The following is a 27065-nucleotide window of genomic DNA, read 5'->3' on the forward strand; positions in this document are numbered from 1 at the left end:
ATGTGTGGCAGTGGCAGCAATTGCTATGAGTCGCGCTTTTGAAATAAGAAAATACAGACTTTGCACCGTACTCTCTTTTCAAATTAAGCCTCGAGAATCCCAACAGCGACGAAACCGCTGAGAAGCGCAAACGTGGAAGCGCGTCGCAGTCACTATAACTTCACCATGGCTCGACCCTTTTGCCGCGAACCTGCGACCCTTTTGCCGCGAACCCTTTTTTTGTAGCCTGTACCCGAATGCTGCTACAAGCATAATCCAACGACACAACCAACCAAGAATCAACACTCCATTAACATTCTCCACACTCCTCCCTCCCTCTTTCTCTCCCTCTCAACCCTAAATCTGGCGATCTTCTGTAAACTGTTAATCTGAAAATCAAAATAGAAGGGATGGAGCTGCAGACGAATCCGCATCTATTCGAGAAACGCCCCATTCTCAAGTCTAAGTCTCCTGCCGTCAAATGGTTCAAGGAATGGTCAGTTAGCCCTTTTCTCTTCTTCTTCTCTGCTTTTGTTTTCAGGGTTTTATTTTTTTCTTTCATTCAATGGTAATTGTAATTGATACATGCCCGTGCTTTTCTTCTTAACTTTTTGTCTCTTATTATTATTATTTTTTTTATTTGGACCTTTTTTTAATACTTTTTGGTGGCATTGGACGTTGGTGTTGTTGTTGATTTGTTGACGGGGCTTATATCTGTTTTCGACTTGTGCTTTGTTCATTCATGGAAATAGAATTATTTAATATACTTAATTAATTGGTTCTGATTAAAGAAAATGGAAAAGAAAATCTTGTTAAGCTTTATATTATTTTGCTTAAACTGATTTCAGATGATCTGAGTTTGTAGGAGAACGCCTAGAGAAAACGATTTCTGACTTCGCTTTCATCTCTCTCTCTCTCTCTCACGCACACATAGAATGGTGCATTGCAAGGTTTCCTTTGGTTTTGGCTTACTATGTATTTATATTAAACTTTTGGGAATCAATCAACTGACTAATCCTTATCCTAACCCCTCTTTTTAGTCAAGCCTTAACCTAACTTTTACAGAAAAAAACTATTCTTGTGATTTCTATAGATTTGCTTTATAATTATTGAAGAAATTTCCTTTATAATACGTTAGTTTGTTTATGGGGCTACTTTTGTAATTTAATATTTGTTCTCATCATTATTAATTTTCTGGGTATCATATCTAGGTGTAGGTTTCATTATATCAATCTTTCTGATAACCTTATTTTATCTTTTAGGGTGCCTCAAGATGTTGTTTCTACTGGTGGAAAGTGCTACCTTTTGAAATGGGTTACAGGCAAGTTTTACTTCCTTCCAATGATTCATTTATCAAAAATTTCAACTCTGAAATATATTGGGTCAGTTTCTATCTGTAGGGTAGCATGCCCATCTTGAATTAAATGAAGTCTCCATAAAAGCTAACATATTATCTATGTGTTTCTCTTTGTTTGTCTTGTGATTTAGAAAATGTTTTACGACTTGTTATGCCTATTTGGCACTGATAATCTCTGTTTTGCTAGAGCAAGTTATACTGAACAGATTTAGGTCTTGCTAGTCTAGATTTCCAAAATGAAATGTGATTGAAAGAGAATTATGAAAATGTGATAGAAGCATAGTGACTAACACTAGAAATAAGGCCTGAGTGCACATTGAAATCTCACTCCAAGGTTAGAGTTTTGGACCTTTCTAGCTTCATTAGTTGAACAAAAGGATTAAAGATATGATAATATAAATACTTACCACACTATTTTTTGAACAGCACTTTACATACTTTTGGGAAGTGACAAAACATGATATTTGATACTAGATGTATTGGTTATATTTGACAACTTTCTTATTTGTTTTTCAAATAGAAAAATATTCAGCAACATCTCGTACAGCTTTTTGGAAGGATCTTTCCTCTATGCAAATATTTTACTTATAAAGAAAACATCTAATAGTTTTCTTAACAAAGCTTCATGAATTTTATAAATATTACAAGCTTCATGATGCAGAAATGATGCAAGCATGAAGAAGGGAATGAATCCATGGTGAAAGAAATCAGTTTTCTCTCAACTCCTCATTCAATGGCAATTTCATAATTTTGTGTGTTTTGGATGGTATTTTGGTTCTTTTCAAATTTATTTCCAATTTGGTAGTTCTTAAGAAGAGGGTTTTTTTAGAAATTTATTAGTATTAGTGAAAATCAAGAGTACTATAATTTCCAGTCGTGCTAGTTATACTAATGCCCGTAATTACTATTTATGGTAAAACCAAAATTTGTTCTGCTATCCTTACAGTAAGTTTTAATCGCATTAGTAATGGGTTATTAGAGTTATTTTAGGAGTTAAATTCCTATTTTTAGTGTCCCTGTTGGGTTGCCTGAATTTTGAAGCAATTTCTTTTTGATCAGTTTCCTAGTTGAAGTTAGAATCCATAAAGGGAGATCTGAGCTATCATGGTTAATACATAAATAAAGTCATTGTAATTGGAATTTTAGAGTGGGAAATAATGGAATGAAAAATTTATTTTCAAGTTACATGCAGGTAATAGTGTTATCCTCTCTCTCTCTCTCTCCTCCCTCTAAAAGTGCTTTGTTTCTTCTCTTTCTCTTATCTAGTCAACTCTGAATATCTTCTCACACAATTCAGATCCTCAATGTCCCCTTCTTCACCCATCTACCTAAGATGTAGCTAATTGGGTGGTTAAAATGGGCCTAAGCAAGCTGGAATCAGGCCACAAAGTGCTTCTTAGTTTAAGATTTAGCTTTGGTTTGCTCACCAGGACGGGTAGAACTTAAACGAGATCAAGTAATCAATAAAACTATTTATAAGTGAGTGAAGATGATATGAAATAGAGGCCATTCAAAAAAAAGATGAACTGAAATAGAATTCACAAGTTTGTTGAGTATATAGAATTTAGTCAATAATAAAAAGATATCAAAGGAAAACAACTGATAGTGGCTCGGTTGGTAGGATCTTTGACTCGTTGTAGCAGAGACCTGGGATGGGGGATGGGCTACTCCCCGTTGTGTAGCCCCATGAAGAAAAAAATATCAAAGGAAAAGAAAAAAAGGGGGAATAATGGGATGACAAGAAGACAAATCAAGAAGTGGAGAAGATGATTCAACAATGAAGAAAGTATGAATAAAAGAGTTAATCTAAAATAACAAAGAAAGGCTTTAATAGGTTGCTATCCAACAAAAGATTGATATACCGGATCAAAAATACCTAATGGATTTGGCAGTTTGGCACTATTAGGCTTCCCTAAGAGTCGGTACCTGGAGATGGAAGGAGTGCACCTTCAAGCTTGGAGTCAGCAGAAACCATAAAATTGTTGGAAGAAGAATTCAACTTCGTTCTTTCATTCATCAATGCCCAACAGAATGTTTACATGGCTTCATATAGAGGATTCGGAATATCTCTTTGGAGATCTACAATATATTTATCTTTCTAAACAGTGAGACTAAAAAAGATGTCTTTGCTAGAAAATGAATCTTCTAAATCCCTAAACATTTAGCAAACCTTGAAGATGAAAAATTTGGCTACGAAAATATTGAGAAGATTTGACTGGAACTTGATCCTTTTCCTATCACAGGGGTCTACATGAGTTGGCAACCAACCTCTTGGGCTTATTGGAATGGAGTCAATTTTTAGACCTTTGGATCAACTCAACAATTTATTGGGCTTTGGTTGTGTTGGTTGGGGAGTATTTTCAAGCCCATGGAATTGAGTTGTGTTCACATATATTTGTGAAAATATGATATCTAAGCCCATTATGATAGCCACTGGAAGGCCTATACAGATTTAGGGGAAGGACCGAAGGAATGGGTTTAACTTCCTTTCCTCAACCTTTCACTTGTTATCATGATGCAAACAGAATATTGGAAACCTGTAGGTGGGAGGGGAACTAAAGATAGAGCATGAAATCAGCTCATTGAGCAAGAGAATTATTTGGATTTCTGGAGATGAGAACTTGTACTTTTTTGGTGAGCTTAAATAGGTGGGCTGAGGTATACAAGGAAATAATTTTTTGTTTTGACCTGGAGTAAAGGTAAAAAAAGCTTGTAGGGAAGATAGGAATGTTTAATGTTGAACAAAAATTGTTTCAGGGTTGGTGATTTGTTAACACGGAAAAATAAGGAATGCTAGAAGCAGCACAATAAAAATGAATAGATAAAGAGAAAAGATACCTGGAACTCTATCATGCAAGATTTTGTTAAAAAATAACTTTATTCACAGTTGTTGTTGGTGTTACCTAGGTGGCTAGTGCCTTAGGCTGTGCCTCACCAAACACCTTGTTTATAACTACAGGGTGCCACCTAGACAACAAAAATGACAAGGTGGGGGCATTGTAAAAGTATAATTTATGTTGCTACATCTTATTAGAATGTGTGTTAAATATATTTTTATCATATAGAACATTTATACTTTGTTTTAAAGTTTTACTATTGAAATTTAAAAGATCCAAAGGTTTTGGGAAGAGAAAAAAGAAAGATTGAATATAAGTATAGAAGTTTTTACCTTTTTTATTTATTGTAAGGGGGTTTTGTTTGTAATACCTTATCTTTATGTTGAATTGGTTGCTGAGGCTATCCACCTTTTAAATTACTGCTGTACTCTTCTCTTGATCTTGATAAATTTATTGTTTGTATTGATATAAAAGTACTGATGGCAAAGAAGCTTTTTTTTTTCTTTTTTTTTTTAAATTTTATTCTACTCTGATGCAACAAAAAAATATCAAAACCAGTAGGAACAACAGCAAGAAGTGATAAAACTTGAGGTAAGACAGCACAAGTAGAAGTCGGAACGAAGTACAATCCAATTTTAGGGCTAAAATTATCACTGCAGAGGATAGTATATGTCTTTAGGGTTTTGAATATAGCAAAAGATCCTTCTACAAACAAGATTTAAGGCTTATGTAGCTATCTCCAAGCAAAGTGACGCTTGAATACCCAATTTGACCAAAATACCCCAACTTAAGTGACTTGCACGACCACATGTAGGGGTGATCATGGGCCAGGCCGGGCTTTGCACTTGTGACAAGGGCCTTGGCCTGGCCCAGGTTTTGGGCTTGGGCCAGGTTGGGCCTGATTTTGGGCTTATTATTTTTATCTATAAATGCATTAAATATATTTAATATTTTATATTATGTGCATATAATAAGTGTATACAATTTATTTTAAACATTATATAATGTAAAATATTATATCTAATTGGTATTATAGGTGTTGTTATAACATTTGTATATAAAACATAGAATATAACATGAAACAAAGTTACACATATGTATAAATTATATATGTTTGACATATAAATATATACGGCCCAGGCCTGAAGGCCCTGAACTGAAATATTGAGCCCAGGCTCAGCCATGAAGTTTGTGGGTCCCCGGGCAGAGCTGAAATGATCACCCCTAGTCACATGTCACATGATTTACCTTAAAAGTAAAATACTATGACACTAACAACCAACTATAAAAACCCAAATAAGATATACAACTCGAGAAACAAGAAAATAAAGACGAATAACTAGCTTGGCCCCCTAGGAACCAGATGCTAAGCCGAGTTATATGTGGACCCCACGAGTTCCTGCATCAACCTCCCTAGGTTTGAAACTTGACTTGGACAAGAAAACCTGGAAATTGTTGAGCTCGTGGCTGCATTCAATGTTTTCAACTTTTTGCCGACCCAGATGGTCGAACTGTTCAAGTCGTCTTCTGGTCCCATTTTCAAGTCCAGTTTTCCTAAAACCTGGAAATTGACCAATAACTGTAAGCTTGCCACCAAGCCAATTTGGTGGCGCAATGAAGGCGGAACCAATAATAAACAATAATTGTGGAAAGGAAGCTCTTGTAGATTTGGGAGTGGAAAAGGATCCACAGGTTTGTCCATTGTCAACTGAGTCTTCTATTCAGAATATAATTGTAGAGGAGTCACTGGTTGTTTCCCACAATCTTAATAGTGAATCAACAAGTCTTTTTAGAGAAGGGAGATTGGTGAGGAAGCAGAAACAGTGGTGAATGACAACATTAACTCTGTTTGCAGCAAATGAGTTATCCTGAAGATGTCTCAGAGGGAAGCTTACTTGTTATAACTTGAATTTGATTTCGGAGGTTAATAGAGCAGTTAGTAAAGTTCAGAAAGGAAAACAGTCAAAAAACAATTTGGAAGGAGTTGAGAGGGGATAATCCAGACTGTCGTGAAAAGCTTGAAATTTATGAGTTAAGGAAAATAGGCATGAAAATATATAAGGGAGAAAGCAAATATAGAACAAAGCCAATAAGAGTGGAGGAAGAAAGAGAAAGCATAGCTGTAGAGGGTGAGGAAGGAATCAAAGAAATGTTGATGATATGAGTGAATCTCCTGTAATCATTAATGAATTTTTCTTCTTGGTTGCTGATAAAAAAATGAGCGAGTCTCCTGAGGAAGGCATTTTCATTGATGAAACACAAAATGAGTAATTCAATGGAAATGATTTTATTTATCAAGAAAACACAAAATGAGTAATTTCTTTTGCACTTATAATTCTGTAACTAGCTTTAAAGGAAAGGTCGCATCTCGTGCCTTTCCATGGGTTGCATGTAACTCTTATTTGCTGGTTTAATAAAATCTTATTCATTTATCAAAAAAAAAAAACACAAATCGGGGAGATCTATTGACTTGGAAACAGTGGTGAATAAAGAAGTGGGAGTAAGTAAAGTTTTGGGTATGCGTTTTTTGGGAGGAGAGGAATTTGCAAGAAAAATCTTTGGGGAATTGGAAGAAAGAGGCTGTGTGCCTTCAAGGGGTAGGGAGGGGAATACTGTGGTTGGTGAGGAGGTTTGTCTTCATGCAAGGAATGCTGATGATCAGGACAGAATGAGATGTTCTGGAGTAGTAGAGATTGGAAATGTTGGGGACAGTGGTTTGAAGGCAGGTCAGCTCTTTGAGAAAAACATTGTTCTGGAATTAGAAAGGATCAATGATAAGGCAAATGATCAGCAAGCTTTTGTAAAAAGACCCAATGAAGTTAAGTATGTTTAAGTGTCAGAAGTCTCAGAGAACAGTTCAGCTATCTAAAGTTTTTACTAGGCTGAAGGGAGGGTCCTTTTGGGGTTGGTTCTATTATGAGGGTGAAAAAACCAAAAAAGACTAATAAGTTAAGAGCTTCTCCTTCAAGGGCCTAATAAAAATTGTTTCAGAGTTTTTCTTAGTGTAATGTTTCAATTAGGGTTATCCAAAGCAGGTTCTATCAGGGTTTGGAGGTCCTGGATTCTGTTGGGCTGAGTTACAATTTTTCCTGGGTTCTCTTCTTTCTTCCTTCAATAAATTTTATTTTTTATTTATCTACAAAAAAATTGTCCAAACCAGGCGGTTGATCTGTTGACCCGTTCAACCCGGTCATTGGGTCTACACACTAAACTCTGTTGAAACTTTTCAAGGCCATAACTTTGTGCTCGATTGTCTGATTGGGGTGATCTCTTTCTTTGATTTTTGGTTACTTTTCAAGACCTATGTGTTGCCCCACTATTTTTGCCAAAAACCCCTTTTTTTGGTCTTAAATTTCAATTTTTATCTTTTTATTCATAAAAAATAAAAAAATTGAAAGAAAAGATATAAATTAGACTTAATATAAACCATATATACAAATATTAAATGTAGAGTATAATTATATTATTTAATTAATATAATACTTGTTTATATAAATATATGTATATTGTGCTGATGTTTCACAGTTTTGCTTGTCCAACCCAAACAGTTGAACCGCTGACCCACAACCCAGAGGCAAGAATGGTTTATCCTCCAGGTTGTTTTTTAAAGCATTGGCTGTACTTTTCCATCAAACCCTTCAAATGGATAGAAATCAGAAACATTAAAAATAGGATTCATTTGAACTTTTGAAGTGCTTCCAACAACGCAGTGATACAAGCATTAGAGTTGATCTTCTTTAAGACCTTACTAGGCCCAAACTTTCTTGATTTCAGCTTATGAGTTATGTATGATATGTTTCCTTAGGAAACCTCCTTCAAATGGACAAGAACTTCATCACCTTTAGAAAATTTCTTTAGCTTTCTATGCTGATTTGCTGATGCAGCATAAGCTTCATTACTAGCTTCTATTGTAGGCTGGACCTCTTTATGGATGTACTTTATCCTCACCTTCCACACTCATCCTTCATTTGGTAAGGGAACAAGGCTTAAAACATATTGTGGTTAATGTCCATAAGCTATTTCAAAAGGTGTCTTTTTGATGGATTTATTTACTGAATTGTTGTAGACAAACTCAGCTTAGGTATGACAGCATCCCAAGTTTTTACATGGTCACCAATGAGACACCTCAACGTGTTGCTAAGACTCCAATTTATCATCTCTGTTTCCCCATCTGTTTGTGGATGACATGTACTAGAGTAGGTCAGCTTTGTAACCAAATTCCTCCATAATGTCCTGCAAAAGTGTACTATATAAACTTCACATTCTTATGTGATACAATAGAAGAAGGAAGCCAATGCAAACACGCCACCTCCTTCAAGAAGAATTCAGCTATTTTAGTAGTATCAATTGTCTTTGAGCAAGGTATGAAATGCACTATCTTGGAGAACCTATCCATGACCACAAAAGTTGAATCATGCCCCTTTGATGTCTTAAGAAGCCCAAGCACAAAATCCATGCTCAAGTGAACCTATGGAGAATCTGGAACTGGCAAAGGTGTATATGGTCTTGTGTTGAGTATTACCCTTTGCTAGTTGGCAAGCTCTACATCTTTTCACCACTTATTCCACATTCTTGTGCATCTCAGGCCAAAAAAAAAAGATCAGCCACCATAGTTAAAGTCTCATCCCTACCACAATGTCTTCTCAAATCTCCTTCATGGAGCTCTCTAATAATCTCTTAACGCAGAGATCCCTTTGGAATGCATAACTGTACTTTTATAAAGGCACCCATCATGGACAGCATTACCATACTGATTTTTCAACTCTTCAAAGCCCAAGACTTGTGTACATAACACATCTAGTTGTAGGACCCTTCTACTAAGTGCATGAACAACCTTATTGGACACTCTTGTCTTATGCTTTATTGAAAATGTGAATTCATGCAAGTAGGAAGTCCACTGGTCATGCTGTGGACCAGTATTTGGTGTGGTGCTCACCATGATCAGTATTTGGTTTGTAATCCTTTTTTGTTTTTGTCCTGTGTAGTGGAACCATTCTGTGATTTTTATTATTTTCCTGCCATCCAGCCTTTCTTGTGTAGTTTGGTTTCATATCATCGAATGAATTCTGTTCTGTTATGAAAAAAAATCTATAATTTTTTGATCACTATTATAAACATAAATAGTCTATGATCACCTTGAATAATGTATCAGTAGTAAATATGAATTTTACTAGAAATAGAAAGTCTTTGACTCTTGAGTAACTAGTCAACTACTAACAAACCCTAAAGCAAACTATGGTTTGTATTAAAGTATTAAACCTATTCCTAGAATTCATAGGGCTTTAACAAAAAGAGGCGGATGATCTGAAAGTAGTAGCTCTGTCACAGATTTGCATTTTGGCCATAAGTTGCTTAGTTAGTGCTTGAAATTGTGTGATTTTACTTGTTAATAGGTAGTCAATCTTTCTAAAAATCAAGCTAAGTAGACCGATTTTGATGTACCAAAATTAGAACACAAGTACGAAATTAGGATCATTTCCTCCTGTTTTATGCTAAGATCCAAGTTACATTTAACTTTGATGAAACAGGTATGCAATGAAAGTAATGATTTTCATCATAGACACATGTGTCCATATTTTGTATATAACTTGTTCAATATGCATGATATTGGGCTTACTGGATAAGTATTAGAATAAACTTCTCATACGACCCAAAATCAGGGCTTCATAAATTGGTTACTTAAAAGTGAAACTCATGCCTACACTGGATGTTTGGGCAGCTCCTATATTACACTGACTGAACCTTGGGTGTCAAGTCATATACATATAACTATTGACCATGAAAGGATACAACCTTGAAATTATCTTCATACTTTTTTTTATCAGGAAAAAGATGTTTTATTTAGATAAACGAAAACAGTACACTTTGATGACAACAATGTCATCCCCATTAACAATAACTTGATTACAAAGAAGCCCAGTACAGTTGCTGCCTTGCAGCCCCCTGCTTAGCTAGAGAGTCAGCTAACCCATTTTCGTTCCTTATCCATTTAAATTCCACATTTAAATCCATTGCAATCCTTTCAATTTCTTTGAAGGCATGCTTAAGAGTCCAAGGTATATGTCTGTTACACCTCATCCATGATATAATAACTTTGGAATCCACTTCCACCTCCACCTGTCTATAGCCCAGCTGCTTTGCCAGCCGAAGACCCTGAAGCAATGCTAACAATTCAGCCTTTAAAGAGTATGCAACGTCAATTGTCCTGAATATAATGCCAAAATCCTGCTCTCTGAATCTTTGGTTGCTCCATCAAAGTTCAGTTTCACTTTGTTACCTTCTGGGGATTTCTGTTCCACTTATTTTTTCTTTTTTTCAAGTAGATTGTGCTACCTCCTTTCATGCTCTTAGAATGCCAGTAATTGAGTAATTCTAAAAGCAGTTCAATGTCTTAACCCATAATGCAACCTTCACTTTTGTACTGTCTATTACCTCCTCCCAAGTCCTATTCTTTCCGGTGAATATTCTGTTATTCCTCTCTTCCCACACCACCCAAGAAATTGCTGCCTTAGTAGCTCTCCACATTTTTCTTTGGTTTCTTCAAGAAGTTTGGGTTGAAGATGTCCACCACCTCTTGAGGGAGGTCCCGCATGCAGCCAAAAAGAGAACAAAAAAACTTCCAAATAATTTGTACAAAGGGACATGAGGTAGTAACCAGGCCCAAAATTTTCCAAGTTTCGTTGTTTCGCTTCAATGTTAAATAATGAAAAAAAGTCAATCATGTTGCTTTCTTTGATGATTATTTATGCCACCCAATAAATTGCTGCCTTAGTAGCTCTTGACATTATTCTCCCTTTTTTCTTTGGTTGCCTCGAGGAGTTTGGATTGAAGATGTCCACCACCTCTTGAGGGGGATCCCACCTGCAGCCAAAAAGAGAACAAAAAGACTCCTAAATGCATTGTACAAAGCAACAGGAGATTAGTAATCGGGCCCAAAATTTGCCAAGTTTCTTAGTTTTGCTTCAGTGTTGAACACTGAAAAAAAAGTTAATCATGCTGCTTTCTTTGATGATGATGTATGCGGTATGCCATTGAAAGTCATCTTCAAATGCATTCGAGTTGAAAGTATCCGAGTTCCAATTCTGCTTTGCATCTCAATTATTTTGTGCGGTAAAAAATGATTAAATGCTAGAAACTAACCAAATGTCCATTATCCATTTTGAATAAAATTTCTATCTCTATGGATCTACCAATTTTCTAATTTAGCTTTCTGGTAGCACTGAATTCAACCCAACCCAACAAAGCCTCATCCAAACTATATAGGGTTGGACACAGAAGTCTTGTTTTGCCATTCCACCATCAGGGGCCAGATGCCTTGTTAAACCGTGAACCCTCAATCATTTCTTACCACCTCCACCCATATCCTTTTTGCCTTGTCTCTATCTCTTTTAGGCCCTTCAACTTGTGACAGGTCACTTATTACCAGTGCAGTAGGTGATGTTCTTAATTGCTTGCCCAAACCATCTTAGCCTTCTCTTCCATGCATTATCATCTTTTGGAGCTGTCTTAGAATTCCATGAGTATGCTCATTTCTAGTTATATTCTTTCTAGTTTTACCACTTGGTTGCCCAACACTGCTTGACACAACATTTCTGGCCTTACAGTTATCTCACAAGATTTTCCTTCTAGCTTTCTAATAGTATTCACTCCATATGCAGTTATCCATTCTGTTCACCCTAGACAAAAAGAGAAGGGAAAAATAGGAGATAGATATGCATTTAACATGGCATCATGTAACATAATGGGCTGAACTTTTGTTGTCCCACTAGGAAGCTACAAGGTTGAATGTCATTCTGAATGCACCATTAAGATCTAGTTTTTGAATTTGTTAGTTGGCTTGACTAACATCCCCATTATGTATTTTGATGGTTTATGAAGCTCATGACAGTTTGGACATTGTGCTCTAGATTACATAGACATTAAAGTTGAATGTGGTTTTCCTGGGTAACCATGTGATTGTTTTTTTAGCATTTTTATTTTTTCTTCTATCATGTGATATAGCCTAATGCTTTGATGCTTACCTTGCATAACATACATTTTATTTATGCATTTATTATTCTGTTCAGAGGATACATTAAAGGCCTTGAAAGAGAAGGCAAAAGAACCAGAACCTGAAGAACCAGAGCCAGAGCCAAGTACAGAAGTTCTTTTCCTCTGCAGCTATGAAGGCTGTGGAAAGACTTTTATTGATGCTGGGGCTTTGAGGAAGCATTCTCACATCCATGGAGAGAGACAATATGTCTGTCATTATGAAGGATGTGGAAAGGTAACTCGTTTTTCAATATTGTTTTTGATAAAATATAAAATGTCTTTATGTTGCTACATTGTTTTTGCATGGTATTCAACTATTTATATGCATCAGTCATTTTTCTGTATCTTTTCCTTGCTATCTGATTTTGGATTGCAAGGTAATTCCATCATGCAATTCAAAGTTTCAAACAACTTCTGTTGTTTGAAACTCGTTTTTCAATATAAAAACAAAGTGAAATGAAACTTAGGACCAGTTATCTTATTAGCAGTATAATCATGATCCTGATAGAACATGATTACAGGATTAGGAGAGAAAAATACTTTTTATATTTATTACCTCATAGTTATTTCAAGCAATGTTTAGAATGTCATATGAAAATACAGTTGGTCTTTGTCCCTAAAGGGTTCAGTCTACATCATGGACAAAATCATCAGAAACATGATGTTAACAATATGGGGACATCAGAAAACATTTTAAAATTTTTTAGGTGCTAAAACAAGCAGAGAAATAATACTTACAATTCATGGACTATTTTCTTGTCTCTTTCTTTCAACCCTATCAACCCATTGAAGGGAACACTTTTCCGGTTAGGGAAGTTTGGGGCAGTCCTATTGCTCCCAAGGTAAAGGTCCCCTCTTGGGAAGCAGCCAATCAAATCATAAACACCTTTGAGAGGCTTCAAAGGAAGTGGAAAAGCTGATGTCTATCCCCTCATGTATGTACCCTTTGTTTGAAGAGTGGGGAAACCACCAATCACATTCTGCTGTATTGCATCTTTGCTTCTCATTGTGGGAACACTTCTTTTCTTTGTTTGGATGTACTTGGGTGGCTCCAACAGAGGTTAAAGGTCTGCTTAGTATGAATTGGTTGAGAAGCACTACAAAAAGACAAAAAAATACCATGGCAATGTACAAAGGGGTGCTGTGCTTTGGGTGATTTGGAATGACAGAAATGCCAGAGTTTTTGAGGAGAAGGCAAGAAGGGTGGAAGATCTGCTTGAGCTCACCATGATAAGGGTGGCTCATTGGGCTTTGGTGTGTGATGATTGTAAGGGTGTCCCTAGATGACCTGTTAAAGGTGAAGGGATGAGAGATCGATCCCATGGATGCCCAAAGATTGCGGAATAAGGGGCGAATTTCAAAAAAAAATTTATCTCTCCCTTCAACTGGGAATCGTATTCCCTATTTAGAAAATCATATTTTCAAGGATCAATCTTGAACCATAAACTGAACCAGATCTGAACCAAAAGGAGTGGGAGAGGATTATACTTGATACGGAGAAATACTATCTCCCAATGGAGGTGTTCACGCCCAAGGAAGGATCCAAAATCTGCTCCCACTGAAGATGGCACAGTGAAGGATGGAGCAGAATCAACAACGTTCTTCAAAAGAACTTGACCCTTCGCAAGAATCAACTGGACGGCTTGTGAGTACAGCTCCAACCAATCTTTTCCCAAAAGATTGAGATCAAGATCAAATCTTGATTGCTCCCAAGAACTGGAGATCGAACTGAAGGAATGGCAATGGCAGGAAGGTGGCGGCAGGAGAGAATTTGCAGTATGCAGGAAATCTCTCAATCTCTCTTTCTTTAAGAGAAGAATGCTGTTGATTATTATTTTTTTTTAAAAGGCTGCCGCCCCCTTCCCCTTTTATAATCTCAAAGGGATCAGCTCCTAATCAGATTAGGAGTTGCTAATCCAAATCATATTTGGGTTAGAAGTCCCTTAGTGATAAGGGATAATCCTTATCTTATCTGCAGATCAGATCAGCTATCTCCTAATATAATTAGGAGGTTTCCAGATCTAAATCTCATTTAGATCTTGGACTCTCTGAGTGGATAGGGTCTAAGCCCAATCCTTTTAGCTGACCCACTTCAGAATTCGCCCCCTTTAAATGACTGATCAAATCAGCTCAGTTCGAAATGGGCTTAAGGCCCATTTAAGGTTATGTACTCAAAAAGCCTTCCAAACTGCTGCCCAGTTGGGCTTCCTTGTATGGCGTGGGACTCAAGCATTGATCTACACATCAGCCACATGGGTTCAGCCCAGCCTTTGTTATAAGGCCTGGTCGAATGCACTGCTGAAGACAGTGTAACCCCTGAAACCCATCAAATGGGCTCTATGGGCCTAACACTTACACTAAGTGGTCCCTGGGCCAAGCCACCTTGTAACACCCAGGGACTGTGGGTAGATGCAAGATTAGCCCATCAGGTGTTATCCTCAATGGTCTTACACTTAACCTCTTAGCCCATAATGATCATACATTGCCTGACAAGAGAGGACCTCTCCCTCGGCTGCAAGGAACAGTGTTGCACTCTCCACTCATATGGATCCCGGGAATTAAAACCTTCTTGCAAACATTTTAGAAACCATAATATATATACTTTTATATCTTATATAAAATATATTTTGCAAAACAAATCTCAACGGTTGAAATTGGCTGCCGGCAGTCTTGGTTTCCATCAGTGAGAGTGCATCCCCGATCATTACCTTTGTCCGACAAAGGGGCTGATCCTGTCACTATGATCACCCACTCAGATGAATTCTCGGACTGTCCCAACATACCTAGGTTTTGACCCCCGCTAAGGATCTCACTGATTGGTACATCAAAGATAGCCCAATCCGACACCTAGTGCAGTATCATAATCAAGTCTAGGGGTCGGGTGTAACTTTCCAGTTTTGCCCATCAATCTCCAAGGTCCAGGGCAATACTAGAAATCTGGTCAAGTTCAAAGATTCAATTAATCCTACACTGTATGTGCCTAGGGTCTCACCCTGGCAGCTGAGACAGGCCACCCCAACCGACTTGGTGGCACCACAGTGTCAGCCTTGTCAGGATAGGTCTCCCCAGACCGACCCACTGGCTGTGAACATTCTAAACTAACACGAGTCTCATTAAGTGTCCAGTTTAAGGGGTATTACACAGAAACATACCAAGGGAACATGAATCAAATATGTATCTTTATTCATTTACAATAAACTCATAAAGTACATCATTCTGATTGAAGCTAAGGGCATACAAAACTGTCCAACAAAAGGGATTGGAAAGTCACTGCTGATTTCCAGGAAAGAGACACGTGCAGTGTGGTCAGCTGGTGTGCACCAATAGTGGGTCATGTTAAGCTTAATTTTGATGGTTGTAGCCGTGGTAACCCAGGAGCTTCAGGTATTGGAGGTGTAATCAGGGATCATACTGTGGTACTTTACTACTCTGGTCCTATTGGATATGGAAACTCCCTAAGGGTTGAGCTGAATGCTTTAATCCAAGGGCTAGAATTGATGTGCTTGAAAGAAATAAAAAGTGTTGAAGTTGAAGGTAACTGTCAAACCATTATTTTGCAATATTTTTCTATCACATAGGCCATTCCTCACCTAAGGAAGCCAAAACATCTAGATTTCTCAGAGCCAACTTGACAACATTGATGCTATACAAATTTAGGTTCAGTAGATCTCTTATCTTAAGGTACCTTGTTCTTCTTGCCCATCTCCTTTAACAAAATTTTAAATTATCAATCAAACAGGACTCATAAAGGCCTTCTATGATTCTTGCCCAACCGCATATATCCATTTACTCTTCACATTTTGATATGTCTACTGCTTGATGCTAGAAATCATCATGATCCCCACTGATATATAACAACTTTACAATGTTGTTTTTTTTTCTTTTTGATTCGGCGTTGGGATGTTTTTTTTTTTTTTTTGATAATTGAAAAGTTACTTCATTACCAAAATGTAAGAAATGTTATGGCACCCCAAAGAGAGGCACAAGGTGCAGCTTCTCTTGAAAGTAAAAGTAAGTGTAAGAAACCACAATACACTATAATCAAATCATTACAAGGTTGCCCAAAACAGATGTTCCCTCAAGACCCCCTGTTTAGCGAGACTATCAGCCATAGCATTTGCTGACCTTCTCACCCAACGTGAACTAACATTCATGTTGCTTGTTAACCAGCTTGTCTTCTTTAGGAAATCCTTGTAGCACCAAACTACTGAGCTCGGGTCTGTTAACCAGCCCACAACCACCTTAGAATCTCCTTCAATTAGGAGATACTCCACTCCTATTTGATTTATTCAGTGACGGGATTATTTATATCAACACAAAATTGTCTTTGCTTTCTTCCTTGTAAACTGATTTTCAGTTGTTGTCTATCAAAAGGTAGTGCTTCATGCTCTGTAAGGGAGATTGATCTGGAGATAATTGTAGAAAAGTTGAACTCACATGCCTTATAGGATGGAACGATAGAAGAAAAGTTTCAACATGCAACTAAATGGAGGGAGCAATTTAGTTTTGAGGCCAAGTCATTCATCTTTGGAGAAGTCTGGGAATGAGGAGGAGCAGTTTTAAAGAATGGAGAAACAAAGAAGGCAACAATGATGTAGTAGGTAAGCTTGCTTCATGGTTTCAAGGATTTTTACAAGTCACTTCACAATTGAATTGCCTTGGAGACTGGAAGTTTGTAACAAAGGAAGAAGAGAGAGAGGATTCCTTGTGAGGAGAAAGAAGAATGGCAAATGACTTTTCATTGTGCTAACAGAGTTTTTTGGGGGAACCATAAGTAGTTTGTTTGCTTCCCTGAAGGAAGGAGAGAAACTGGATGTGGATTGGTGCTTGATGTTCTTCAGGAGTATATTGAATCTATTGAAGAACCGGTTGAAGAAGTAGATGGCTGAAAAAAGGAAAAATGAAGATGCAAAAGTACTTGGGGAGGAACATCTGAATGGACTGTTGCATATAACTTTGACTGTGATGGTAATCCCCTTTGCTGGTTTGGAAGTCATTCTTGGAATTTTGGGTAGTGATGTTGACATTCTCAACAAAGGTTTTTATTGATGAAAGAAGGATTGGTAATGGTTGAAAAATGGATTCTTCTAAGAAACATGAAAGAAGTGTTACTAGGGGAAAGGATCGCCATACATATTATAGGTATTCCCTTCCCTCTCTGGTCTAGAGAAGTTTTTGGAAGGACTGCATAGATGTGTGGAGGTGCGTTGTTGACCTGTGATTTAAGTAGCCTCTTTTCAGCAATGGTTCCCCTGATTGCTGTGAAGTTGGAGAGAATTCCTTGATTGCTAGAGGTGCATTTGGATAGTATGGGATTCAAGGTTTGGTTGGTGACCTCCATTGGAGAAGCCTGACTTGGTCATCCTACATGAAACTAAGGTGACAAAATTTGATTGGTGATGATTCATCAAAAAAAAAAAAAAGAAATTGATAGGTGATGGGCTAGGAGTACTTGGGGTGTTAGAGGGATTAGTTGGGCAGCGGTTCCAGCCTAGGGGGCATCTGGAGGAATTGTAGTGATGTGGAAGAATGAGAGCCTAGAAGCTTGGAGACGGTGGGGAAATTCACAATATCAATAAAATTCAAATAGGTGGAGGATGGATTTGAATGGGTAATGTGACTGTGTAGAAATAATTTATGGGAGGAACTTCATGGTATTAGGGGTTTGTGGGGAGGGGCCTTGGTGCTTGGGTGGTGATTTCAATGATTAGATACACACAAGAGCCCAACAACCCTAGGCAACAGGTAACCACAAGTATGAGGAAGTTAAATCAGTCTATCAGTGAGTGGGAACTTAAGGAGATACCTTGGGTACAGTCCAAGTTTACATGGTCCAACCTCTAAAGTAATCCTGTCTACTCTTAAGATTGATAGATTCCTTCTCACCATTTATAAAGCCTTGCCTAGAGTCATGTCTAATCACTGGCCCATAACATTATGTCAATAAAGGTGTTGGGGGAGGAGGTTTGACTTTGTTTAGGTTTGAAAATATGTGGCATACATCACCTTGATTTTAAAACTAATGTGAAAGAATGGTGGGAGGGAAAAAGTGTAAACATCAAATGGAAAGGAATGAGATTTCATAAAAAGCTGCAATTCTTGAAAGGAAGAATCAAGAATGAAATATTGAGTATTTTGGGGGATTGGAGGAGAGAAAACTAAAGTTTTTTGAGAAAATTGAGGAATTAGATACTAGATAAAATCAGGGTGAAGTCAGGGAGGATGATAAAGCTTCAAGGTGGGAGATGAAGAATTAGATAGAGGACATTTTATATCAAGAAGTGGTTAGTTGGAAGCATAAGTATATACACAAATGGATTAAGGAGGGTGGTGCTAACACCAAGCATAGTTTTCAAGACGCCAAGGCGGGGCTAGGGGACCACAGGGCGCCCAGGCGTTGGAATTTTAAAATGTTAGTTTTCTTGAGTTTTTACTTTATGCTTTTCTAAGCTGTTTTATTGGTTTTGTGTGCTAACTAGCAAGCATGTACACTAACTATTAACACTATAAATCATTCAAATGAGTATAAATTTCATATAAAAAGCTAAAAACATAAAATATTATCAATTTAGCAATTAACATGTATTCAAGCAATGATATAATCAGCAATGACAAATCAACAATAAAAAGACTAAGACCAAGGGAAAATCAGCAATGACAATAATTAATAAATTAATAAAAACAAATAATAATTTCTGTTGAAATAGAAATTAAATAAAAATTTCATGCAAGCAAATATCAGTTATATGATATAATCAAATTTCATTCAGGCTTGAGCTATTCATAGATTTCTTAAGTAAACTAAAGCAAGCAGTAATCCAAATCAGCAAATGAACAAATGCAATATACAAATAGAAATTAATTAATTAATTAAACAAATTTCAGCCATATAATAAAATTCAGCCATACAATCAAGTTTGTGGTTTTAGACTTTCCGTTTAGCCATATATTAATGATATAAAAAATTATTTGAAAAAAACTGATAAAAAAGTAAGAGTACATAAAATCCTAATTTTATTCAATGAGAAGAAGAATTGAAGAAGAGAAGAGTGTGGTTCAGCTGTTTCTATTTGAAAACTGAAAAAAAAAAGAGTAGGAACTAGGAAGGGAGGAGAGGAGTATAGGGGCAGAAGAGGAAGAGCAGGAAGAAGTATAGGGGATTAGGTGCAGGGAGGAGTATAGGCCCCTGTTTTTCGGAAAAAAAAGGGACTGAGACTATTGACTGAGAACAACAAGGATTAGGGGCAGAGAGGAGTATAGGGGCGGAGCCCCTGTTTTTTCAAAAAAAAAAAAAGGACAGACTAGTGACTGAGAACAGTCGAGCGGAAGAAGAAGAAACTTACGAACTGAAGCTGGAAGTTGGACTGGAGATGGAGCTGGAAGCCTTCGGTTCTCCTCCCTCTTCGATGGAGCAAAAACCCTTGCAAGACAACAAAACAAATGAACAATGTATTCTGTTAGTATTGGCTTAATAATAAAATGTTAACATGTAACCAGTTCTATTCTAAAACAACATAATATCCAATAAAAATATCAGAATAATAAATATGAAAAAAAATAATTTCTTCAATTTATTTAGGTGCCCGCCTAAGTCTCTGGGCGGTCGCCTAGTATACAAAACCATAGGCGTTTGGGTGAGGTGACACTGTAAAACTGCTATGACCAAGTATTTTCATAGTTGGCCAATGGAAGGAGAAAGAAAAACCTTGTGTCTAGATTGAAGACAGAAGGTGAAGTGCTTATTCAACAGGAGGAGATAAGGTGTTTGTCAATCACTTCCAAATCAGTTGTAGAAGGCCTTTGAGTGAAAGAATTGAGGTGGAAGGTTTGGATTGGCTGTGCCTTGGCACTTAGCAGAGAAGTCAGCAAGGTGCTAGATGATCAATTTGAGTTGGAGGAAATTAGGGAAGCTATGTTTTCTATGGATAAAAATATGGGACTGGATGGTTTCACTATGGCCTTCTATCAAATCAAGATTGTTGGGACATTCTTAAGTGTGTGACCTATTGGATTGTTTAATAAATTCTTTGAGAAGGGGATCATTAACCTGGGATTGAATGCATCTATTTTAGCTATGATCCCTATAAAGCATGGTGCTACCCACCCAGAAGATTTAAGACCTATTAGCTTGTAATAGTCCTTAGAAGATAATTTCTAAGGATTTGAGATTAAAAAGGTCCTTCCTTCCATTATCACTTCCAACCAAGGAATCTTTGTGCAAAATAGGCAACTAAATTAGATTCTTATAGCAAATGAATCTATGGATGAATCCAAGAAATTTGGAAACAAATATATTATATGTAAGTTAGATATAGAAACGTTTTATGATCTAGTTGATTGTCATTTTTATTGGAAGCGTGATTTTGGGGAGAGATGGTTTAAGTGGATTTGGGGTTGCATCTGATCTTGTCATTTTTTGTTCTTAGTGAATGGAACTCTTAAAGACTGTTTTCCAGCTTGTGGAGGAATTAGGCAGGGTGACCCCTCTCCCCCTTCTTATTTACTTTCAGCACTGATGTTTTTAGCAGATTATTCTTGAGGATGGATAAAATGCAATTATTTTGAGTATGGGGGATATCAATTCGAAGATGGATCCATGGGGGGGGGGGGGGGGTGAAGTCAGGAGTTGGGTGTAATGTTTGTTTTCTTGGTTCCCATAGTTTGGGAATATTTATGCTCTCTCAGGTGACACCCCATTACCTTTCTTGTAATCCTCTTTTTATTTTAATAAATTTTATTTTATTTAGAAAATGTGGAGGAGAGGGAATTAGAGTTGTTTGCAAATATTTTAGGTTGCTTTGTGTCATCTTGGCCGCTAAAGTATCTAGGTCTCACCTTAGGAGTTAATCCAAGAAACTATAATTTTTGGTCCTTGTTTATAGAAAGAATGTCCAAGAGATTAATGGGATGGAAGAAAGGCTACATTTCATTTTTAGGTAGGATAACACTAATTAAATCCACTTAGGCTTGTCTTCTGGTGTATTATTTGTCGATCTTTAGGATTTCAAAAAGAATGGGGAAATAGTTGGAAAAATTATAGAGAGATTTCTTGTGGGAACTGAGGGAGTAAAAGAAGGATCATTTAATAAAGTGGGAGTTGGTTTGTAGATGTAAAAACTTTGAAGGCTTGGGGATAGGGAATATAGACGTGAGAAACATGGCTTTGTTGCGTAAGTGGCTGTGGAGATTGCCTGGAGATGGAGGTAATTTGTAGCACAAGGTTATTCTAAGTATACATGGGCTATTGGATAATGGATGGGATGCTGGATTGTCAACAAGGTTTTCATGGGCTTCTCCTTGGAAGGCTATTCATTCTATTCTTTCTTGTGTACCTTTTTTTTGGTAATAAATAAAAAGGAAAAGTTTATTGATAAAAGGAAGAGTACATCAATCAGGTTGATGAGGAATCACCACAACTTAGACTCTAAACAACTTAAAAAGACAAATACTACAAAGAGGAAAGAAAAGTATAAGATTAAACTGCTTGGGATCCTTTCAATGTAGGCCAGTGAACAAAAATGACTCCTGGAAACCTTTATTTTTTATTTATTTCTGTGACTCCAGGAAACCTTGGAATCACCATAATAGTTCTGAGGCAGCCTGAAGACATCCCCAAAAGAGTTTTCAAATAGAACAATCAACGTGCAGATGAAGCACAATCTCCTGCACAGAGACACACCTTAAACACCTTGGCAGATGGCTATCACTTGTGAACCTCAAAAAAACTAAGCCCAATAAAAACTTCTATCAAAGCAACACAACCCTCGGGAGAAAAAACCGAGAATTGCCCACCCAAGGCATATCAAAGCCTATCAGCACTCATCGAGTATTGTAGCTCTAGCTCCTGAAATGCTCTTCTGGTATATTCTTCCCCTTCTAAAACCAGTAAACCCAATTTTCTACCCCTTTCTTGCTAACGTTTATGTATCAGGTATGATGTTTATTCTGGTAACAAAGTCAAATTTTGGGAAAATGCACGTGTGTGGAACTCTCCTCGTAAAGATCAATTTCCTTCTTTATATGCTTGATTATCTTTTGAGAAGGTTGTCTCAAAGTTTGCTTCTCCTTTGAACCCTTAGATTAATGCTTTTGATGTGCTTCAAAAGTGGAGATCTTTCTGCTTCCTCCAGCTTGGTTTATTCTTTGTAAGGCTAATGGTGAGACTTACCTTCACTTGCCAATCTCCTATCTGTTTGTCAATTGTATTTGGGAACGGTTCTTTTGTCTTTTTGGGTGAGGTGGATTCCTCCATCAAATATGGCAAGCCTGTTTGATGCCAATGTGTTTGCTTGGTTAAAAAAGAGAGGAAAGAGTGTGGAGATACACAAGAACTGCTGTAATTTGGACAATTTGGGAAGAAAGAAATGCAAGACTTTTTAGGGATCAAGAAAGGAGACTCAATGCATTGATTGAATACTTTATGGTGGCTCACTGGATTAAAATTATTGAGAGCTTCACATCCTATACAATAGATGATATTATTAGAAATCTGAAGTGGTAGGGACCTTAGTGAGGAAGGCTTTGATATGTAGGGAATGGGCAACATTATAGGCTTTTTTTCAGCACCGATTGGTATGGGTGATTCTTTAAGGGCTGAAGTAATGGCAGTATTGGAAGGAGAAATGACAAACTTGATGAACTTGAATAGGTTAGTTACTGAAGATGATTCAAGGACAGTGAGTGGATGGTTGCAAAAGATTGGTGCATCTCTTTGGACTTGTAGCAATGAAATCAAGAAATTCATATGGTTAACAAGAGTGATAATCCAATGGGTTCAAAGAAATGCAAACAGCATGGATGATTACTTGCAAAACAAGGGGTGGGGATAGAGCAATCTTTTTGGGCATCTTGATAATTTTGTTTGGAAAAATGGCTATAAGTGGGAGGTAAAATCTTTTTATCTCCCTATTGATGGGTTGTATGTTGTATTTTCCCTTTTATTTAATTAATAAAATGGTTGGTTATTGATAAAGAAAAAGGAAAGGAGAAGAGAGACTTGATGGGGGAAGAAGTCTAACAAGATCTGGTTTACCCACTTAATCTTTTATGATAACTAATTATATTAATTGCAGAACTACTCTTCCTTGGTTATCACCGTCTGGTCCAAAAATTTACTGTTAAAATCCAAAATACCTAGTACAAGATACAGATCTAGTGTGTCTTGAGCTCCATCAAGTTAAACCCTATAGTTTTCTTCTTCTTTTGTATAAAATAAGCATGCTTTGGTCTTTTAATAATCCTCTTGACAAATTTGAGAAGTCTTCTTTATTTGAGCATGTTGACATTGGTTTTTGTTTAAAATTTATTTCTGATTTTGTATTGGCTATTCATGCTTTTGTCACATCAAGAACTATGCAATTTTTCCCTTCAGGCTCTTTCAGCAATTTTAATTGCACAATGCTTTATTTTGCAGAAATTCTTGGATAGTTCCAAGCTGAAAAGGCACTTTCTCATTCATACAGGGGAGAGGCATTTTGTATGCCCTCATGAAGGTTGTGGTAAGGTGAATATCCTACTTCATAAGTCTGCTACAATTTAGAACTTTGTTATATTGTGGGAATTCTTGTAGTATCTTAGTTATCATGTCTAGTGTGAATTCTTGGATGATATGGGCTGCCTTCTGTTGGAAGTCTACTTTTTTTTTTTCATGTCTGGAATATATTGTCCTTTGACCCTTTTACCCTACAAATATTGTTACTGGGATTACTACGGTGCTATATTGTGTCAGATACCTCAAATTTTAGTATATATGGTGGTGCAACTTATGACCAGACAATGTTTAAACTTAACAGAGGCATCCAGTTTGTGGTATACTCTTAATTTACATGTAAGACTTGTGCAGCAAGAAACCCAAACAGTGTACGAAACTTGGGGTTTTGATGGTCCTTTCTTTTTTTTGTTTTCAAGAGAAGATTGTTTACACTATTTTGAATGATTTTTATTGGAGAGAAGATGAGATGAACTGGATAATTATAACAACCGATTTCTTTTGTAGGTTGAGAATCTATTATGAAGTGATAAGGGTTCATTAAATTCAAGGTTCCTACCTGTGCTTTAGGGCTTTCATTGGTTCTGGTCATCCCGACAGATCCAAATTAATCTGACCCTATTATGTAGTGTCTGGATCTGTATTAGTCCTCATTATTAATAGGATTGGTTATGTGCTTACTTGTTCTGACTTCTGACTCAATTGTCAAATTGTCAGGCTAAAGGCCATTCAGTTAATATTGGGTCTTATCATTATTCATTGTTTTAGTTAATAAGAAAATTTGCCAAATGCAGGCTTTCTCCCTGGATTTCAACTTGCGGGCACACATGCGAACACATTCACAAGAAAATTATCACATTTGCCCATATGTAGACTGTGGAAAGAGATATGCTCATGAATACAAGTTAAAAACTCACATCAAGGCTCACCATGAAAAGGTTGGTGTACTTGCTCTCAGTTTCAGCTTTATTTTTTCATTTCATGTCCACAACATTGGTTGTTTCCTTAATGGTTAGTTTGTGAGAAGAGGGTGAATTTTTCCCAGTAAGCAGACAACGTATATTTTTGGAAACAAGGTTCAGAGTATCAATATGGATGATATGCAAAATTTGTTTATTGCCTGATTCTGAACATTGATACAGGCTGAAAATAGCAATATTTCAGAACGATTTTTGAGATCTACATTCTACCCAACGAATATTAAGCTTTGAGCATCATTTTTTTTTTCAAATTTGCAGTATCTCATGTATTGCCCACCCTGAAAATCAACAAGAATTGTATGATATGGTGTGATACATATTGATACTTTGATCCTTGGTTGAAACAATTTCTAGTTGCCAATCCTATGCTAGAGATCAAAATAATTCTTTGGTTACATTTTTAAATTTTTGGCTGAAAGGTCATCATCCGATCATAATCACATGGGTGACCATAGTGCTTCACTATTATTTTTGATAAAATTGATATGGTTTTCAATTGGCTTGGGAAATTACTTAATGTTACAAGAATACTGAAGACCAAAGTATGTCTGTACCTTGAATATCAATTAAAGAATATCTGTACTTCAAAATTTATCCGAAAAAATTGGAATCTTAATCTGCAAGCAGGAGAGTGCTGGGACACGTGAACATTTTATTGTTCTCTTGGAAAGAGGTGGTTATTATTAGATTTTGAATCATATATTTCTTCAACAATATTTCAGAACATGGCGATGGATGCGATGAAACATACCCCACCCTCGGAGAAGCTTCCAAATACTTCAAAGCCTTCAGCAGTTGGCTATGGATCTGCTTCATCAGACCGCCCTTATGCCTGTCCTTACGAAGGATGTGACAAGTGCTACATTCATGAGTACAAGCTTAACCTCCACCTGAAAAGAGAGCATCCTGGCCATAACTTAGAAGAGAATGGAAAGCATGCTGCTACTGATGCTGATAATGAGATGGATGAAGCCAGTGATCAAGATGCTTATGCTGGAAAGAGTGGTAGTGGAAAGAATTCTAAACGAAGCAAGCCCAAGCCAGTCTCGAAGATGCCACCTGCAAAGATTGCACAGCGGAAGGGTTCAAGTGCCCCTCCTGCTAATCTGAATGTGATTAAAAAACAGTGGCCAAGCAAAGACATGTACGAGGAAGAGGATAGCGAGGAAACAGAAGAGGATCGTGACAATGTTGAGGATGGGTGGAGGTATGCAGAGAACAACGAGGATGATGAGGAGACAGAATATGAGGATTAAGGCTGATTCGATGACTCTGTATGTATGGGACTTTTATGCCCAAATTGACCATTTTTTGAAACTTAAAATATTAGTGATAACAGATAATATTTTAATCATATATGTAAGTAGTCCTTTCTTTTTCTTATTTTCGGTTCTTCCTTGGCACCTCTTTCTCCCTCGAATTATGATATCCCATAATTCAAAGTAACAACTTTGATTTTCTTTCATCTCCTTAGTTCTCTTTTTTTTTTTTTTTCCTCAAATTTTCTCAAGGATTTCTTTTGAGTCTGCAACGATTTTCTGTTTTATCCAAATTCTTGGCAAAAAGGTTCTGCAAAATATGTTGATATTATTTTCTTCTGTTATCAAGGCAGGTAAGTATGAGAGTGCTTAAAAATAAGCTGTTCGAATTTCGAATAAACACTTGAGGTGCGGCACATCCCAACCATATATTGGGAACATCTCTTGATGATATCTCATCATCTCCGGTACTTATCATTGAGAGATGTTCATGTGCTGTGGGGCACCCTCTTGTGGGGTGCTGATGTAAACTCTATTTTAGGTTGGGATCACACCAATAAGTGCTTATTTGCATTGAATTGAGATCTGCTCTTCAAAGAGTGCTCCTTACACCGACCTCAGCCACATCCCACCAAGTATTGGGAACACCTCCCCACGAATAATAAATACAAGTATGGGAGATGTTCTCGATGTGTGGCCATTTGGCCAGAACATGCTATGAGGTCGGTGTGAGGAGCAGATTTGGACTCATTTGCATTTTGGAAATAGGCCTGAATAAGTGCTTATTCGATAATTCAAAAATTGGGCTTATATTTAAGTGCTTATTCAAAAAGTTCTTAGGCCATGTTTGGGAGTGTTTAAAAATAAGTGCTTATTTGAAATAAGTGTGTATTTGAGCCAGGACCATGCCATCAAGCACTTATTGGCAAGGTGCAAAATATCAATACAGGTCGATATGTTGGTAGGGCGTATCGGCCCGTATCGATATTGTTTTTTTGTGTTTTTTTTTTTGAAACTGGTTCAGAGGGACTGGCTTAAGGTCGGTCTACCCTCTGACTCACTTGCCGACCCGAAACACCCCTTGTAGGGGTGTATCAGGAAGGCTTTGATACGATACATATCGGCCCGTTGTGA

The 27065-nt window shown here is 37.0% G+C and overlaps 1 protein-coding gene across 1 annotated transcript; it reads left to right on the top strand.

Annotated features, from left to right (window-relative positions):
• Positions 1-26137, top strand: YY1 (zinc finger (C2H2 type) family protein). Its single transcript, XM_010247744.3, has 6 exons — positions 1-475; positions 1242-1300; positions 12240-12439; positions 23618-23707; positions 24487-24630; positions 25395-26137. The coding sequence occupies exons 1-6, from the start codon at positions 390-392 to the stop codon at positions 25926-25928; spliced, it is 1113 nt and encodes a 370-aa protein (XP_010246046.1). The 5' UTR covers positions 1-389; the 3' UTR covers positions 25929-26137.
• The last annotated feature ends 928 nt before the right edge of the window (positions 26138-27065 follow it).

Source organism: Nelumbo nucifera, chromosome 5 (genome assembly GCF_055504915.1).
Source record: "Nelumbo nucifera cultivar China Antique chromosome 5, China Antique-T2T, whole genome shotgun sequence".
NCBI lineage: Eukaryota > Viridiplantae > Streptophyta > Magnoliopsida > Proteales > Nelumbonaceae > Nelumbo > Nelumbo nucifera.

Coding starts and splice junctions, on each gene's coding strand:
- YY1 (XM_010247744.3), top strand. CDS start 390: ATGGAGCTGCAGACGAATCCGCATCTATTCGAGAAACGCCCCATTCTC. Junction 12,440..23,617: donor ATTATGAAGGATGTGGAAAG/GTAACTCGTTTT, acceptor TTTATTTTGCAG/AAATTCTTGGATAGTTCCAA. Junction 23,708..24,486: donor CTCATGAAGGTTGTGGTAAG/GTGAATATCCTA, acceptor TGCCAAATGCAG/GCTTTCTCCCTGGATTTCAA.